We start from the raw sequence: 19,559 nt of genomic DNA on the forward strand, positions 1-19,559 counted from the left end.
AATCGATTTTCCAGGAATGTTTAAACAATTTTATCAATTTTTGGTCAAGGTTCACAGTTCTGATATTACATTATCAGCCTTGAATTTAAGTTTTTCTAAAGAAATTTTTGATTTTTTTTATTTTTGGAAAGGAAAACCAATCTTCCAGCATGTCCACAACAACCACAGTTTTCAACTGCGCTACAACCCCAGCAATTCTGATGTCATTCTTCATTCCCACTATACGCTCAGCTCAAAAGGAGCTTTCCCATGGCCAGGTCCCCAGGTTTCAAGGGTCAGCTCACAGTTGTGCTTTCTCTTCTCAAGCAGCTTCCTTCTCAATGCTTTCAGGGTTCTCTTGTGATATAGGAAGAGCCCGAGTAAGTAACTAAAATATTTTCTACGTGACATAAGACTTTTAAGGGATATTCCAGTCCTCTATGACAGACTATAGATGCAGGTGAGGAGCAAATATCCCTGATAAGACAATTTTATTTTCACTGTTAATGTTGCTTAGGGTTTAACCAGAAATCATTTAAAATAAGTGCTATAGTCAAATAAACAGCAAACATTCTGAATTTTACTGTACTTCTTGAATTTAGAGTTAGAGCTTTTCTCACATAGCCGTTGGATAGCTGCTGAAAATAGACATGGTTATTAGTTCCAAATTCTCTCTTTCCCCCAAAACCGGTACTTAAAACAGATGATAGAGAAAAGTTTATGAATGCATTTAAAAAAAAAAAAAACTTTAAAAATCCCATTTGTTTTTTAAATCGAAATAATCCCAAATCAGTTTATTTTAGTCCTATACTTTATACTCATATGATATTCTAATAATACAAGATGGGAATCTAAACCATGGTTAAGGCAATATCTCATTTAACTAATACTTATGACAGGGGAACCTGTCATAGGTATTAGCTAAATAAGTAGATTAATGAAGTTGCTGAAAATTTTAAAGCTATTGAGATAAAACCCTGGTTGGGGACTGAGGGGTGGGATGGGGGAGGTGAACAGAGGAAGCAGTCATCATGCTGATACTCACTTTAGAAGCAATTCACTTTCCCATGACAAAGATAAGAAAGCCATTTAAGAATAATTTAACCTTTCAGCTTAAAAAAAAAAAAAAAAAAAAGAATGTCTGAAAAAGCCCATTGACAGGCATGAAGAATCCAAAGATACTTTGCCTCATCCTCCTTGGGCTCCTCATAGAAGGAGAAGCCTTTGCAGGTAAGCAGAAAGAAGAGAGACGTGTCCTTACGTGTTAGCTAAGGGAGAATCTTCTAACTAAGCCCATGTCATTAGTTGAGGTATAATAGCTACTGTACTTTAAACAGATACCAAATCTGTATTTTTTTTTTAGACAAAAACATAAATTAAGGGGAAATGAAACATTTTACAAAATTTCCACAATGTGAGTCATAAAAATAGTATGCTCCTCTGGCGAGTGATTTAAAAAAGACCTCCATTTACAAAATAGATAAAAGAAAAGAAATTAGAAATAATATTTCAAGATTACGAAATGCATTACCATTGGCTTAAAGCTCAACATTCAGAAAACGAAGATCATGGCATCCGGTCCCATCACTTCATAGGAAAGAGATGGGGAAACAGTGGAAACAGTGTCAGACTTTATTTTTTGGGGTTCCAAAATCACTGCAGATGGTGACTGCAGCTATGAAATTAAGACGCGTACTCCTTGGAAGGAAAGTTATGACCAACCTAGATAGCATATTCAAAAGCAGAGACATTACTTTGCCAACAAAGGTCCGTCTAGTCAAGGCTATGGTTTTTCCTGTGGTCATGTATGGATGTGAGAGTTGGACTGTGAAGAAGGCTGAGCATCAAAGAATTGATGCTTTTGAACTGTGGTGTTGGAGAAGACTCTTGAGAGTCCCTTGGACTGCAAGGAGATCCAACCAGTCCATTCTGAAGGAGATCAGCCCTGGGATTTCTTTGGAAGGAATGATGCTAAAGCTGAAACTCCAGTACTTTGGCCACCTCATGTGAAGAGTTGACTCATTGGAAAAGACCCTGATGCTGGGAGGGATTGGGGACAGGAGGAGAAGGGGATGACAGAGGATGAGATGGCTGGATGGCGTCACTGACTCGATGAACATGAGTCTGAGTGAACTCCGGGAGTTGGTGATGGACAGGGAGGCCTGGCGTGCTGCGATTCATGGGGTTGCAAATAGTCAGAGAATACTGAGCGACTGATCTGTTCTGATATATATTTATATTTATTTATTATTTAAATATATTTATATTTATTATATATATATATATTTATTTATTTGGTTGCACCAGGTCTTTTTGTGGCATGCAGGATCTAGATCCCTGACCAGGGATTGAACCTGGGCCCCCTACATTGGGAGTGTGGACTCTTATCCCCTAGGGAATTTCTGTGGATTTTTTTTTTTTTTTAAAGAAAGGATTTGTTTCCCTTATCAATAAGTCTGAAAAATAATTGTAGCCTATGATAGCAAGATTATTCTACATAAGATCTTTGAGACAAATTTTTTCTTCAATGTTTCAGAGCACCGGGTCCTTAGACAGCCTCTCTTTCTATCTACTCTTCATTATTATTGGGCTGCTGGAGAAATAATTAAAACTGTCCAGTAGCAGCAAAGGCCCACATGCATGTAGCATTCACTATGGATTAGGAAACTCTTAACCAATGGCTTGGATTTGTGTTCAGTGGGAAGGACTACTGAACATGAGGGAGGGGCAAATCTATTTACCGAGGGCCCTCCTGAGTTTTCCACAGTGTAGATAATGTGCTTATGGGGTTCCTTGTTTCCCAAAGAGAGGCAGAACATTGTCAAAGTAAAAATCCCAAGAGTAATATTAATGAAATTTCTTTCTGGGGTTACGGGCTCTCATCCCCCATCCTTCTGTCTTTCTCCAGAAATCCACACCTGTCTAGAACGTAAGGTAGCATTCCTACCAGTGCACAAAATAGGACTACTTTCTCTTGTTTTAGGGTCAAGCTTAGGTTATACTAGTCTTTTTAATTAAATCACTATACAAACATGGGACCTTTTAAAGTTTGCCTGAACTCACTGGCAATGACAAATTTAATTTGTAATAAAGCAATTAGGTGGGGGGAAATGGCATTTTAAAGCATTTATTCCCTTAACACATATTCACTACCGCCCTACGATATGCCAAGGAGAACATAATTAATTGTCACCTCTACCCATTCCAAATATATTATCCATCCTGTGCACAGTTTTTATTTGATTATGTCAATAAATAAAATCTCAAATGATGACTGCATGGAAAAAATGACACACTGCATCTATGTGAATCTGTGGTGTGCCCACCACCCAGGACTTTCTGGCTTTGGCTCAGGAAGTACAGAAAGACATTTCAATTAAATAAAACAAATCCCAGAAAAATCCTGATATGCTCATGCAACTTCAAAAGCAAAGTTGAAGTTACTCACAACTTTCAGGATCCTTTCAGGATTCTGTAACCATTTTGTGCTATTATAAGTTGCCATTGATTGATTTAGCTAAAGGACAAAGATGAAACAAAAATACAGTTTATAAAAATGTGGTTCTACTCCTTGCTTGCTTTACTTCAGACACATTCTCTCCATGGTTAGAAACAAGCCATGACAGTGGTCTAGCCCCAGATTTCTATGCATGGTGAGAAATCAGGCATAACCATGGTCTAACCCTGAATGTGATCTTAATGTTTTATACCATGGACAAATCATTAACATATGGAAATAACCCTCTCAGCTGCTCCATAATTTTTTTTAGATCTATAGACTCTACTGCCTTGACTTTAAACTCCATCTTGAATTTTTTCCACTGTTCTCTCCCAATTATAAAGGATTTTCTTTTCTTTCTTTTTCTTTTTTTTTAAGGATCTATTGGGGAGAAAAAACATTTCATTCCTTGTTTCCACCCTGCTGTTCTGTTGGCCTCAGTGGCTGCTCAACGTCCCCTCTCCAACCTCTAAATTAAGTGTTCATTTTCAAGTTCACTGCTGTTCTCCCCTCCCCCTGTAAAGGGAGGCTGTGGATGGTCCCCAGCCCAGTCCCTCGCTCTCCGCTGGGCTCCCCACCAAGCAGCCTCTCACCAGAGCCTGTCCTCAGATTTCTCTTTTTAATAAAGTTTATGGTGGGCTTATACCTCTAAATCATTTTTACTCATCAGGGCCGCTCACCTTCCCTCTGTAACAACCGACACTCACTCCCCTCCCGTTGCCTGGCACTGATTTTTTGCCCCTGTAACCTCTCTCAGTATGACAGAGTGTGTTTTCTCTGGCTGGAGATAATATATTCCCATATCACTCTCACAAACCACAGAATGAGCTCCTCAAGGAAACTGCCCTTCCACTTCCCGTCATTGCTAACAAAGCAGTTTACAGAAATAAAACCAATGAGAACCACAGATTAATGAGATAGTTAACACACACACACACACACACACACACACACACACACACGAAAAGAATTCTTTACATAAAGACTTTTTTTACAGAACTGCCTGTAGGGTGTTCAGCCATGGTTCCCAAAGTGACCCAGTGACCAGTCAGGCTTAAGATTCACCCAGGAGGGTGTTAAACATAAATATCCATAGGCCCCACCCCCAGAGTTTCGGATTCAGGGGGTCTGAGGTTTGGGAGCCTCAGAGAGAGACAGAATGTAAATCAATCTCAGCAGCTTGAGTAAAAGCCCCATAAGCACATATATAACAACACATGGCTGCCAAATTTTCAAGCCATGTGAGACCTTAGAATTCACACAGTGATTAATATGTTTGAGGAGAAGTATGATAAGACTTCTCAGTGCAAGTTAAGTCCTGACGTGAGGAAGATGAAAGCTGAGGTGTGTATCGGCCTGTCCACTCACCGGCAGCCTGTACCTGTGCCTGTGCAATAAACTGTGAGGACGCCACCTCACCCCTACTTCTCCCTGCCTTCCCCAGCACCCCCCAAAAGATGTGCCGCACATCTCTTTGACAGGACATGTTTGCAAAGATCAGTCTTTATAGGATGGCCAATTCAGTTCATTTGCAACTGATTTATGTCCCATTCAAAAATGAAACAAAACAAAAACGATGAAAAATGACTCTGGGCAAAATAGAATGAACATCTCAGTAATTCTGTCTTCCTGAAGCACAATGAGCCATTTCCCTTCCTGGGAATAAAAGTGTGAAGGGGATGTAAGCTAAAACCCCCGTGGAGTGTAACTTCGATAAATCTGTGGGGTTTTGAATATCACTCTTTCCACACCAGTACAGACCATCAAATGCACATGTAGTAAAATTCCCTCCTACCTAGGGTCTTGCTTATTTGCAACTGTCAACCTATTTTAAGCAAGAGTATTTTTCTTACTAAGGAACCACCGGACCATCTCCCTTTCCCCATAAAGAAGTCCTTTCCCCATTGCCCTCTAGGCTTGTGCTGTCTAATCCCATAACCACTAACCATGTATGGCTATTGAGCATTTGAAATGTGACTGTCAATAAGTAGATGTATTCTAAGTGTAAAACAGATATCAGATTTCAAGGACTGAGTATAAAAAAAAGAATGCAAAACATTTCAATCATTTTTCCAGAGACTAACATGATTGCTATGATAATGTTTTAGATATATGAGGTCAATTAAAATATAGTTGCTATGCTAAGTCACTTCAGTTGCGTCTGACTCTGTGCGACCCCATAGATGGCAGCCCACCAGGCTCCCCCGTCCCTGGGATTCTCCAGGCAAGAACACCGGAGTGGGTTGCCATTTCCTTCTCCAATGCATGAAAGTGAAAAGAGAAAGTGAAGTCGCTCAGTCATGTCCGACTCTTAGCGACCCCATGGACTGCAGCCTACCAGGCTCCTCCGTCCATGGGGTTTTCCAGGCAAGATTACTGGAGTGGGGTGCCATTGCCTTCTCCAGATGAGATATAGTTAGATGAGATATACTGTTAAAATTAATTTTATAAAATGTTTTACTTTAAAAAATATAGCTTTTAGAATGTATTTTATTTCAAGTAGCCAGCGCTGTCCTAGGTGAAGTCCAAGAAATTACTTGTCATCTCAAAGCTTGTCACCCGTCCTCCAGCGGCGCCTTCAGTGCTGTGCGCGGGCTCACTCCACCCACCTCTCATCGTGACATGCCTCCTGGAAACCCTCTCATCTCCTTGTTATCCGGTCCCATCTCCAAACCTCCACTACAAGCTTGAAACGTTTTGCCCACCACCATTATCAAGTAATCTCTCCCTTTTTATTTCAACAGACCCTTATTTCCCATATCTCTTTCATGAAATCATCAGTTTTTCAATGAAGAAAACAGTTGCATATTATTCACTTCTAGACATTCCAATTTGGCCACAGAACTCATAGGGCTCTCGTTTCTGATTGTTTCCCAACACTCATTCATTTGTTTGTTCAACAGCATTCACTGGGCCCCTCCTGGAAGCCAGGCACTGTGCATCCCTCGGGGGTTACCTAAAGATGTCAGTGCACAGACCCAAGGTGATGTGTAGAGTAACGTCAACAGGAACTCACAGATAAAACTGATGCTCTCCTGTCCTCAGACCCAGGAGGACTCTCCACTTGCAAACACCCTTCTGAGGAAGGATTTAAATGCAGTGCTCACGTAACACAAGTCTTCCAACTTGGAAACCTGAAACCTCCTGACTCCCTATTAAACATTTCCCCTCTCTCACATTTTGTATTCTCCATAGTGTTTCCCTGACTACCTTATAAACTCCATTTGTCTTTGCAGTTCCCATTTCCTCTGCTGACACAGTATTAAACACCATGATTTCATATAAATAAATATACATATATGCATGTGTGTGTGCTAAGTCGCTTTAGTTGTGTCTGACTCTTTGCGACCCTATGGACTGTAGTCTGCCAGGCTTCTCTGTCCATGGGATTCTCCGGTCAAGAATACTGGAGTGGGTTGCCGTGCCCTCCTCCAGGGGAACTTTCCAACCCAGGGATTGAACCCACATCTCTTACGTCTCCTGCACCACTAGCACCACCTGGGAAGCCCCATATACATAAATATGTATGTTATATATAAGACTATGCATATGTATAGTCATTTATTTCCTACAGTAAGGTAGGTACTATTACTGTTTCTATGTGAAGATATGAAAAACTGAGGCACAGGGAAGTAACTGATGTTACATGGATAATAAAGAAGCAGAATTTAAACCCAGGCAGCCTAACTCTAGAGCCAGAGTTCTTAAATACTAGGTAATCCTGTATCGGAGAGAATACAAACAAGCACCAAGGAACATGTAAGCTTGAAGCTGGTGAGGCCAGCTGGTGCCAAGTGAGAAAAGCCACACCAAAAATGAAGCCCATGTAGGGAAAGGAAAGCTCAAGGAAAAGAGGGAGAGACAGAGACTGAGAAACAACATGAGAAATGTATGAGATATTACTGATTATTTTATTTTTACTTATTTTATTTTATTTATATAAATCTCGAGGATAAGAAGCCAGAAACTAAACTACCTTTAGTCTTCCTAGTAAATAAAGTACAAGTAAATATACAAGTAAATAAAGTCTTTCCTCATTTGTAGCTACAGGTTCTTAACTGGGAGTCCAACAACAATTGTACACAAAGTTCTTTGTATAAAAACAGAACTATGAAACAATGTACATGCATGTCTCTGGGGAGAATCTCAAAGGAGACCTTGATTCTACTTAACTGCTGTGCTTACAGTATCTTAGCCAAATCTCCTCTGCCAGATCAGGTGGGGACACTTAGAATAAGGTTGTTTTCATGTGATAGCCTATGCTCACATTAGGTCTATCCCTAGAGCTACACTTATATGGAGGAAAATGAATGATTTCTCATAAAGCCAAGTGCTACAGTGCCTAAAATCTTTCTATAAAGGATTTATAACTTACAATTTCTAATCATCTTTCAAAATGCAAAGCGTTGTTTCTGTTAAACATAACAGAATTGAAAATGCATGCTTGCAACCTAAGGGTCCATCAGTGGATGACTGGACAGTGGATGGAGAAAATGTGATACATCATATATATATACAATGGAATGCTGCTGCTGCTGCTGCTCTAAGTCACTTCAGTCGTGTCTGACTCTGTGCGACCCCATAGACGGCAGCCCACCAGGTTCCCCCGTCCCTGGGATTCTCCAGGCAAGAACACTGGAGTGGGTTGCCATTTCCTTCTCCAGTGCATGAAAGTGAAAAGTGAAAGTGAAGTTCGCTCAGTCGTGTCCGACCCTCAGTGACCCCATGGACTGCAACCTTCCAGGCTCCTCCGTCCATGGGACAATGGAATGCTACACAGCCATAAAAAAAGGAAACTGCCACTTGCAACAACACGAATGGAATTTGAGAACATTAGGCTAGGTGAAACAAATCAGGCAGGATGGACAAATGCTATATGATCTCGCTTATATGTGGAACCTAAAAAATAAAAAATCAAACTCATAGATGCTGAGTACAACATTGGTAGTTGCCAGAGGCTAGGGGTGGGGGTTGAGGAAAATGGATGAAGATAGTCACAAGGTATAAACTTCCATTATAAAATAAGTCCTGTGGATGTAATGTATGGTTAGTAACAGAAGCAGAAGATATTAAGAAGAGGAGGCAAGAATACACAGAAGAACTGTACAAAAAAGAGCTTCACGACCCAGATAATCATGATGGTGTGATCACTCACCTGGAGCCAGACATCCTGGAACGTGAAGTTAAGTGGGCCTTAGAAAGCATCACTATGAACAAAGCTAGTGGAGGTGATGGAATTCCAGTTGAGCTATTTCAAATCCTGAAAGATGATGCTGTGAAAGTGCTGCACTCAATATGCCAGCAAATTTGGAAAAGTCAGCAGTGCCCACAGGACTGGAAAAGGTCAGTTTTCACTCCACTCCCAAAGAAAGGCAATGCCAAAGAATATTCAAACTACTGCACAATTGCACTCATCTCACACGCTAGTAAAGTAATGCTCAAAATTCTCCGAGCCAGGCTTCAACAATATGTGAACCATGAACTTCCTGATGTTCAAGCTGGTTTCAGAAAAGGCAGAGGAACCAGAGATCAAATTGCCAACATCCACTGGATCATGGAAAAAGCAAGAGAGTTCCAGAAAAACATCTATCTGCTTTATTGACTATGCCAAAGCCTTTGACTGTGTGGATCACAATAAACTGTGGGAAATTCTGAAAGAGATGGGAATACCAGACCACCTGACCTGCCTCTTGAGAAACCTATATGCAGGTCAGGAAGCAACAGTTCGAACTGGACATGGAACAACAGACAGGTTCCAAATAGGAAAAGGAGTACGTCAAGGCTGTATATTGTCACCCTGCTTATTTAACTTCTATGCAGAGTACATCATGAGAAAGGCTGGGCTGAAGAAGCACAAGCTGGAATCAAGATTGCCAGGAGAAATATCAATAACCTCAGATATGCAGATGACACTACCCTTATGGCAGAAAGTGAAGAGGAACTCAAAAGCCTCTTGATGAAAGTGAAAGTGGAGAGTGAAAAAGTTGGCTTAAAGCTCAACATTCAGAAAATGAAGATCATGGCATCCGGTCCCATCACTTCATGGGAAATAGATGGGGAAACAGTGGAAACAGTGTCAGACTTCAGGTTTTTGGGCTCCAAAATCACTGCAGATGGTGACTGCAGCCATGAAATTAAAAGACGCTTACTCCTTGGAAGGAAAGTTAGGACCAACCTAGATAGCATATTCAAAAGCAGAGATACTACTTTGTGAACAAAGGTCCGTCTAGTCAAGGCTATGGTTTTTCCAGTGGTCATGTATGGATGTGAGAGTTGAACTGTGAAGAAAGCTGAGCATCAAAGAATTGATGCTTTTGAACTGTGGTGTTGGAGAAGATTCTTGAGAGTCCCTTGGACTGCAAGGAGATCCAACCAGTCCATTCTAAAGGAGATCAGTCTTGGGTGTTCATTGGAAGGACTGATCCTGAAGCTGAAACTCCAGTACTTTGGCCACCTGATGCGAAGAGCTGACTCATTGGAAAAGACCCTGATGCTGGGAGGGATTGGGGACAGGAGGAGAAGGGGACAACAGAGGATGAGATGGCTGGATGGCCTCACCGACTCAATGGACATGAGTTTGAGTGAACTCTGGGAGTTGGTGATGGACAGGGAGGCCTGGCGTGCTGCAATTCATGGGGTTGCAAAGATCGGACACGACTGAGTGACTGAACTGAACTGGACACTATATTGTACATTTGAAAGATGCTAAGAGAGTAGATCTCAAAAGTTCTCATCACAATAAAAAGAAAATTGTGACTGTGTGTGGTAATGGATGTTAACTAGACTTATTGTGATTATTTTGCAAAATATACAAACATTGAATCATTATGTACACCTGAAACTAATATGTCAATTACATCTCAATTTAAAAGAAGAAAATGCATGTTTATGTCAGCTCTTTCTTCAAATCCCACTAAAATGACAGTGTGTCAGTTCTGAATGTTTGTCTGCAGACCATTTCTCACTCTTCCCTTGTCCTCTGCTCTATTATTCAGAGGGACCACCTTCTGCTGAGCTGGGCCTCCCAGGCTTCCATGGGTTTAGCATCTAGGAGCACTGATAGGAGACAGTAGAGAGAAGAGAGAAGCCAGAAGACCTTCCCTCTCCCCGTCTGCCTCAGACAGGGAATCTGGCAGTGGTTGGGGCTCCTCTGAGACCAGCTACCACTGGACGGATATACTCCGGTTCTCCAGCTATCGCCAGGTAGTCCTGATCCTTGGGCTTAGGTCACACTACCACCTCCCCCGTCCCTCCAGCCAGGGGTAACAGAATCAGTAATTTACAGAGTGAAAAAAAAAAAATGAAAAAAATTCCTGTGAAGAAAGAACTTGGAAATACATTTTTAGAATCTGTCATCTTTCATTCAACAAAGAAAAGGATTAGGTACAAACAGAACCCAAAAAGAAAGAACTAGACTTATTGATTTTGCCACATCCCAGACGGTAAAGCGTCTGCCTACTATGCAGGAGACCTGGATTCGATCCCTGGGTCAGGAAGATCCCCTGGAGAAGGAAATGGCAACCCACTCCAGTACCCTTGCCTGAAAAATCCCACGGACGGAGGAGTCTGTTAGGCTACAGTCTATGGGGTCGCAAAGAGTCAGACACAACTCAGCGACTTCACTCACAACACATGGGATATTGGGGAAAATGAGGCCTTTCCATGCTCAGATTAATTCACTGTACCATTCTTCAAGCAATAATATCCTATGAGAGGCAAAAACAGCCCACAAAAAACTGAAGCCGTGAGGTTTGGCCTGGTGTAACCCATGCCCACTTTGACAATGCTTGCAACAACTTAGAACCCAATGCCCTTGACTCTCATCAAGGAAAGTAACCTGGTAAAATCACTAATGCTCTGTGGTTTCACGTTTTATCCTTTATAGTTTACAGTCTGTCTTATTCAGAAGCATAGTCATCTCCTGTGCAATATAACAGTGATGATTTCAGCAATAATTTAGTCTGTCCTGTGCCCTCCCTGTCACTTGTGTGTTAGTGCCCCCCTGACACATGGTTCCAATCTTGTGTATTCCACTTTGATTCAGTCAACTCCAAGAGTTTGGGGCTTTCAGTTTATTTCATGATTGTGAGTCTGTATTCAGTATAGTTTTTATTGTCATGTAGGTCAAATACCATCCACTATCCCACTGACTTCTATTTCAGGGTCCCTGGAAGTTAGGTAAGAGCACTTGACAAATTTAAATCAGTGAATTCCCTTTCCATAAAAATATCTATATAAAAAGAAGACAAAGTTCTAATGAATTGGTACATTTCAATAAATACCCTAGTCAAATCCAGTTCCATGAAATGACATTTTTTAATTCACTGTGATGAGATTCCTATTAACTCGTCAAATTGTGAGCTCTTTGAGGGCAGAGCTAACCTAGAACCCACATGCACCAGATGCTCAATATACTTTGCTAAATGAATGAATGAAGGCTTGCAGGAATGAATGAGTAACCATAATGTCAATATCATGTCTCATTTAAATCATTCTTACTTCTCCTTGCTCATTTGAACACAATGCTAATTTAGGAAATTAGCATTAAATGAAAAAGACTATATATTCCTCAGAGAGTTTAATAACAATACTCTGGCTTTTCAAAGAAGGTTAATATAAAAATTAGGAAGGAAAGGACAAGTTTTGCTTCAGTTTCTGAACTCTATATAAAAGATGGTCCAGGGAGTGCACACACCTTATTGTTTAGTTGCTCAGTCGTGTCTGATTCTTTGTGACTCCATGGACTGTAGCCACCCACGCCCCCTCAAGCTCTTCTGTCCATGGGATTTCCCAGGCAAAAATATCAGAGAGGGTTGCCACTTCCTTCTCCAGTGGATCTTTCTGACCCAGGGATTGAACCTATGTCTCCTGCATTGGCAGGTGGATTCTTCACCACTGAGTCAACAGGGAGCCTACACATACCTTACATTTGAATATTAGTTGGATTTCCTTCTTTCTGTGTTTGGGTTTGGTAACTTGAGGTTGTTATAGACTGAATGTTTGTGGCTCCCCCGGAATTCACATATTGAGGCCCTAACCCCCAGTATGATTGTATTTGGAGGTGAGGTCTTTGGTGGGGGTGGGGAGGAAATAGGTTTAGATGAAGTCATGGGGGATCCCATGATGATGAAATTTGTGTTCTTACAAGAAGAAAGACATGGGTGTTTCCTCTCTCCATCACCAAGAAAGGATACAGCAAGAATGTGAGTGTCTACAAATCAGGAAGAGGGTTCTCACCAAGAATCAAATTGGCATCTTGATCTTGAGCTTTCCACCCTCCAAAACAGCCTCCAGTCTATGTAATTTTGTTATAGGTGCAAAAGCTGACTATGAAAGAGGCCACATTCTCATCTTCTCTATCAGAAATGTAATATTATTTGCATGTCACAGACACCTTCCCTTGCTTTCAGCCACCAGCCTAGATTCGGTTGCCTCTTCAGGTAAATTAAGCAACATGTCCATTCAATGACCAGCCTCACTCATCAAGTATTCCCTAACTGTGGTCGTAAGGGTTTGCTTGACCATCACTGTTGGATGGTACTTCTGCTATTAAGCTCCATCCTAGGCATGTTGTTGGAATTGACACAATGCAAATAAATGGAAACTTTCACTACAGTTGCAGAGCTTTTAATTTGAAAAAATAGAGTTCAGTAATTTAGTCACAGATTTAATTTTTTCTAAAAAAATGCTCCAAATCATATTAAAACCCACAAGTTTTGTTTTCTCTTGGTAAACAGACTTAATACATTGCCCTGATTTGTATCTCCCTTTAAGAGCAAATGCATTTTCCAGGAAATATGGCACTCTGCACTGGCAAACAGATGTAGGAATAAATTCTTTAAGCACCATTAAAGAAGTTTACTTGAAATTTTGGAGTTTCACACCAAAATGCTAACTATTAAATAGCAATCTGCTATATGCAATGCCAAGTGGAAGTCTGCTGTCATAATTTACTAGACAGAGTTACGTTTTTACATCATTTTGATAAATTTCCTTTGCTCACCAGTTAAGTCACAAATCATTCCTTATGGTTGTCATGTGACGGCAGTAAAATATTATATACCTTCAGATGACCTCTATCGAGAAATGCTTTTCACTGCTCACATTTTATCTGTCAAATAGTATTTTCTTTAAGAAGTAAATATAAATGCCATTATTGGGAGAAGCTACCGGCCTAGGACAAGTTCTAGCATTTAGTGTTCTGACAGATCTTAATTTGGATATCAGCCAAAGTCAATAAAACTTGTTCATGCAGAACCTTACCTGGTTTTCACCACATCGAGAGGGTGCATCAGGCAAATTTCTACAAGACCTGAAAGATGATAAAGAAAAGTCCAATAAACACTTATGCAAAGACTGGCTCCTATTTTCTTGAACGTATTGGTTTCTCAAGTATGAAGATTCAAATAAAACACTTGGACCTTTGGACATGACAGGTAACAGAGGCTAATAGCAAAAGGCTAAAGTACAACAAAATTTTATTTCAATGGAAGTAAGATATGTGACTACGTTTTTTAAAAAATGGAGTATAATTGCTTTACAATGTTGTCTTAGTTTCTACTGTACAACAGTGTTCCTTTATGTACAACAGGATTATGTATGCATATATCCCTTCCCCTTGAGCCTCCCTCCAGGTCATCACAGAGCATTGAGCTACATTTTTATAAGTGCTCTGGCACAAGCAGGGATTTTAAATAGAGGAGTGATACTAACTTCTATTACTATGTTCTCCTATCAATCTGATCATCTGTCCAGTAACCCTTCCACTGCTCCCAATCACATTTATTAACATGCCAACACATGAGTGGTGATGCTCCAATCCTCTCCCCTTGGTAAATACACCATCTCTCTCATCACAGCATGGAAGTTCTGGAGTCCCAAGCACCTCTAAGTCTGAAAAGCCAATGCCCAACTAGAAGAAGAGCACAAACACTATCATGCAAGGATTAACTGTGATTGGTGAAAGAACAGTTTCTTCAGTGTTCAATTCCCTGAGCTTTTCCTTCTCTCTGGAATGTTGTCCTCCTGTCAGGACACACACACATATACTTCTGAGAATCCTACTTACCCCAGATCTCAATTTGGACAATTATTTTCCCAGAAATCCTAAGGCAGAGACTGTTAGTTGTCCCCTAGCATTCACCCTCTTTTTCTTCCTGGTTGCCCAGAATAAATACATCATTTCCCAGCCTCCCTTGCTGCTAGACCACCACATGACCAAGTTCTGGCCAATGGGAATGTAAGTGAAAGTGGTTTGAGCAATTTCTAGGAAGTCTTTTAAAGTTACAGAGACTGCTCCTCCCCTCTCTTTTCCTACTTCCTTCCGGTGGAATGTGGATTTGGGGCAGGAGAAGTCACCTTGCACAATGAGGTGATTTGGGGCCTGGAGGTCACACACAGCACAGCAACAAGACAGAAGTAGGTCTGACATCATGGAGTTCTGGTCTACCTCAAGACATTCATGTTAAAATTTTTCTATTTCTTTTAAACTATTGCTATTTGGGTTTTGTGCCACTTGTCCTTGAACCTAATTCTAACAGATACAGGTGCCCTTTGATGCACTCCTGCAGTACCCTGGACTTGTGTTATTACATGGCACTGCAACTGTTTGCTTGTCAAAAAGCTCCATAAGGACAGAGATTCCATCTGCCTTATTTACTTTACACCCCCATCACTGTTCCATTGAACCCAGGCCCTCTGCATTGGGAGTGTGGAGTCTGAGCCACCAGCCCACCAGAGCAGTCCCAAATATCTACAATTTTTAAGTAAAATTTTAATTCAGTTGTGGCTTAGATGTGCTTTATAACTGAGATTATTTGTAGCATACAAGGCTAATGTCATGAGGTAAAGACCACTTAAAAATGTTAAAGATATACATGTGTGTGAATATGTATGTGTGTGTGTATGTGTATATGTATGAATTTTGCAAATTCCCCTACATAAAGTCGGGGCTTCCCTGGTAGCTCAGCTGGTAAAGAGTCCGCCTGCAACACAGGAGACCTGGGTTCGATCTCTGGGTTGGGAAGATCCCCTGGAGAAGGTAAAGACTACCCACTCCAGTATTCTGGCCTGGAGAAGTCCATGAACTGTATAGTCCAACGGGTCATAAAGAGTCAGACATGACTGAGCAACTTTCACTTCACTCACTTCACATATGTGTGTGTGTGTGTGTGTGTGTGTGTATTTCACCTGGAAGCATTTTTTAGAATTCTCACCTACTTGGCCAGTAACCACTGGTGGATGACTCAATAGTATTCTTAGAGCTGGGAACAGAAAATCACATTAAAGAAAGGCATCACTTCACAGAAAAGATGTTTTTTTTTAGTGGTTTTTTTTTTTTTTTTTTTTTGAGATTATAATGCTTACAACAGAAAGTAGAAAATCCACTTTTAAAAACCATTCCTTTGTAACCTAAGCCACAGAAAAGAGACAATGGAAAGGGCAAGACCACATTGATGGACTGATTATGGGACATAGCACCCCTGCTAATTCCTAACAGAATCCTCACATATAGAAAGCTAGAATGCTGTGGTCCTGTTGTCATTCCTGTGCCTTCCTTCCTCGTCCACCTCTGCCTTCAGCCATGAGCAATGCTGCAATGGGCTTTGGTAGCCTTTTTAGCAATAGGATAGGGGATCTCGGAAGACAAACTAGGTGCCCAAAGGTGGACCTGAATGTAGGTTATTAAAAGATAATGTCAAGTGATCCTTCAGTTCAGGTCTTAATTTTGATTTTAACTACACACAATGTTATTATATATTAATCTGTTCTAAGATACATTGTTTGAGAACAGTCTTCTAAATTTAACTCCACCTTCTTATCATTGAGTCAAATCACATTTCCTTTCTCTACAATCCCATGACATATACCAATTCTATTACATTTTACATTATTAATATTATATTATATTACAACTCTACTACATATATCAAGAATAGCATTTATTGTATCATGTTATGGCCATTAACATGTCTAGTCAAGGCTATGGTTTTTCCAGTGGTCATGTATGGATGTGAGAGTTGGACTATAAAGAAAGCTGAGCACTGAAGAATTGATGCTTTTGAACTGTGGTGTTGGAGAAGACTCTTGAGAGTCCCTTGGACTGCAAGGAGATCCAACCAGTCCATCATAAAGGAGATCAGTCCTGGGTGTTCATTGGAAGGGCTGATGTTGAAGCTGAAACTCCAATACTTTGGCCACCTGATGCGAAGAGCTGACTCATTGGAAAAGACCCTGATGCTGGAAAAGATTGAGGGCAGGACGAGACGGGGATGACAGAGGATGAGATGGCTGGATGGCATCACTGACTCAATGGACATGAGTATGGGTAAACTCCGGGAGTTGGTGATGGACAGGGAGGCCTGTTATGCTGTGGTTCATGGGGTCACAAAGAGTTGGACATGACTGAGCGACTGAACTGAACTGAACTGATAGCCACTAACATACAGAAATACAGAACTGACTCTCCACACTGCTCCCCACATCCCCATATTGGCCATTGCAATATTCATCTCCAGACACTACAGTCTACATGAATGGCATCTCCTGCATTTATGAAAATGTACAGTCAAATACAAACCATGAGTTCGTTGAGAAGAGGGTGTATTTAACTTTACAAGCCCACTGAGTAAATCATGCCAAATACATGAAATTCACTCTTAAGTTCTCTATCTACACTCACTCCCTTGGTGATCTCATTCTAACTCATGGTTTTAATTATCATCTATATGCTAACAACTTGCCCAATACATGTCCAGTACAGGCTTCTCTTTCAAAGTCTAGACTTAAGTATCTGATTGTCTATCTGATGTCTCTGCTTAGATATCTAACAACTTTCTCAAAATTCACATGAGTAAAACTGAACTCCTTCCCCAACACCCCTATTCAATAAAACAAAATAAAATAAACAAAACAAAAACCAACCTGTTCAACCTTAGAATCACTGTGGACTCCTCTGTCTCTCAAAATTCTCTTCTAATCCATTGGCTCTACTTCAAAATACAAACAGACTTCTACCATCTCTGACTTCCTCTACTGCCTGTACTCTTGACCCTTTTCTAGTTAAGTTATGGTCATCATTTCTCAGCTGATTAACTGCAGCACCTCATTAACAGGTTTCCCTTCATCTACCTTTGACCCCTTCCATCTGTTCTCACCCAACAGACCGAGTGATCCTTTTTAACATGTAAGTCATTTCATGTCATCCCTCTGGTCAGCAACGACTCCCATCTCACTCACAGAAAGGCCATGCATAATCCCGGCCTGCACTACTTCCCTCAGCAACTCTCCTACTATTCTCCCCTCACTAATTCTACTCTGGCCACAGTGGTCTCTGCTGTTTCCCAAACATGCCAAGACTGTCTCAGCTTTCAGCCTTTGTGCTAGCCATTCCCTCTGCCTGGAATGCTCCTCCCTCAGATTCTATGTGGCCAACTTCCTTTACGTGGTCACTGAGTAATCCGACCACTCTAATACAGAGGTCTGCTCCTTCCTGTCCCAGAATCAAAAAACAAACAAACAAAAAAACACGTCTTGCTGCTCTGTTTTTTCCTCTTGCCAAAGTACTTATCAACTTCAAACATAATACATTATTTACTTCTTTTTTTTATATTTATTGTTTCCTGTCTTTTCCAGTAGAATATAAGATTCACCAGGGCAGAGATCTTTGTCTGCATTGTCCACCAATATGCACTAAGTACCTAAAATATACCTGAAACCTAGTAGTTGCTTGATAAAGATTTGTTGAAAAAAGAAACAGATTATATAAAATAATAAACCACCACAATGATGGGTCTCCTTTACAACAATATGTAGACGATGAAGTTTTAAGAATTTAGCGTACATAAAGAGAACTTCATCCAGTTATTCAAGAAATCCATGATAATGTATAATATAGGAAGTTAGTCTACTGAAACACTCTGAGTTTGTATGTATCCTCTAAATAGAATGGATTATTCCAAAGATAATTTTGTTAAGTAACCTTTTATGAATCAGAAAACATCTCAACATCTTCATGAAGATGAAAAGGGATAGTAATGCAGAGAGAGAGCTGAAGCATTCAAGCATCCCAAGATGTCAGTTACAAGTAAGACCTATGTTTTCCTTTCACCAAAGCCAAAAATTTTGCATTGTACTATAGCCCAAGCATTTTAAAATAAAACTTGTCTTTTATTTTGTCCTCTGAAATCATAGTACCCTAACCATTACTCTGATTTTGTGTGACATCTTTAACTCTTTAAAATATAAAGGAATTAAAAAAAAATTTTAAAGAAAACCACGAGGAATAAATGGTCTCAAACTGTGCAAATCTGAAATTCAAAAATAGAACAGCTACAGACAGAACTAATATTTTTTCATCTATTCTACTAGTCAAGCAAATCATTACAACATCCTATTTGATAGCCTGCCCAGAAAATGTGGTAGCCCTACTGAATTATAAGCAATGTGAGACTCATAAAGGGAAATCAAATAAATACTTTCCCCTAATAACAGTTAAAGCGTACTACCTTTGTGGCATAGTAAATTAATATTATGCACACCGAATTGGCTAAATAGGCAATGTAATTTCGCAGGTTTGAAAGATGTTGTTAAAAGTTAAGCTTTTGGGCAAGCCACAGACTTCCTTGAAAATTCTGAGCAAATATTATCATAGAAGTTTACTATTAGTTTGTATTTTTCTAAAGAAACTAACTCCAAGCAATGGTCATTAGCACAAATCTAAAGGTAGTGCAGTAACTTCCTTGGCATAAACTTCTTGCTCTCATAAAGTTTATTATTTCATCGACTTCAGAATATAGGAAAATATATTTCAGAGTTATAAACATATACATACATTATGCATGAAATCATGATAGAGAATGTACAAGGAAGGAAGAAAAGTTGAGGCACAGCTTAAAAACAAGTGGGTTTTTAAAAAGCACACTTTGAATGAAAGGACAGAAAAGCTGAGAATTATTAAACTAATGAAAATCTCACTTGTAAGCAAAGTTTTTACTAAACTCAATTTCAGCTCAATGTAATATATTTTAAAATTATTGTTTGCTTTTTTAATTCAATGGAAGCTATCCTTTTATTTTCCTTT

General features: G+C 40.1%; 1 protein-coding gene across 8 annotated transcripts in view; it reads right to left on the reverse strand.

Moving 5' to 3' along the window:
- SLC25A21 (solute carrier family 25 member 21) overlaps positions 1 to 19,559 on the reverse strand; it is a 540,624-nt gene that overhangs the window by 199,130 nt on the left and 321,935 nt on the right. For all 8 annotated transcript variants that reach the window (NM_001015587.1, XM_059879029.1, XM_015459277.3 and 5 more), the window contains 1 exon segment: positions 13,742 to 13,790. In NM_001015587.1, the coding sequence (NP_001015587.1) occupies positions 13,742 to 13,790 (49 nt within the window).

This window comes from Bos taurus, chromosome 21, assembly GCF_002263795.3.
Source record: "Bos taurus isolate L1 Dominette 01449 registration number 42190680 breed Hereford chromosome 21, ARS-UCD2.0, whole genome shotgun sequence".
Classification (NCBI taxonomy): domain Eukaryota; kingdom Metazoa; phylum Chordata; class Mammalia; order Artiodactyla; family Bovidae; genus Bos; species Bos taurus.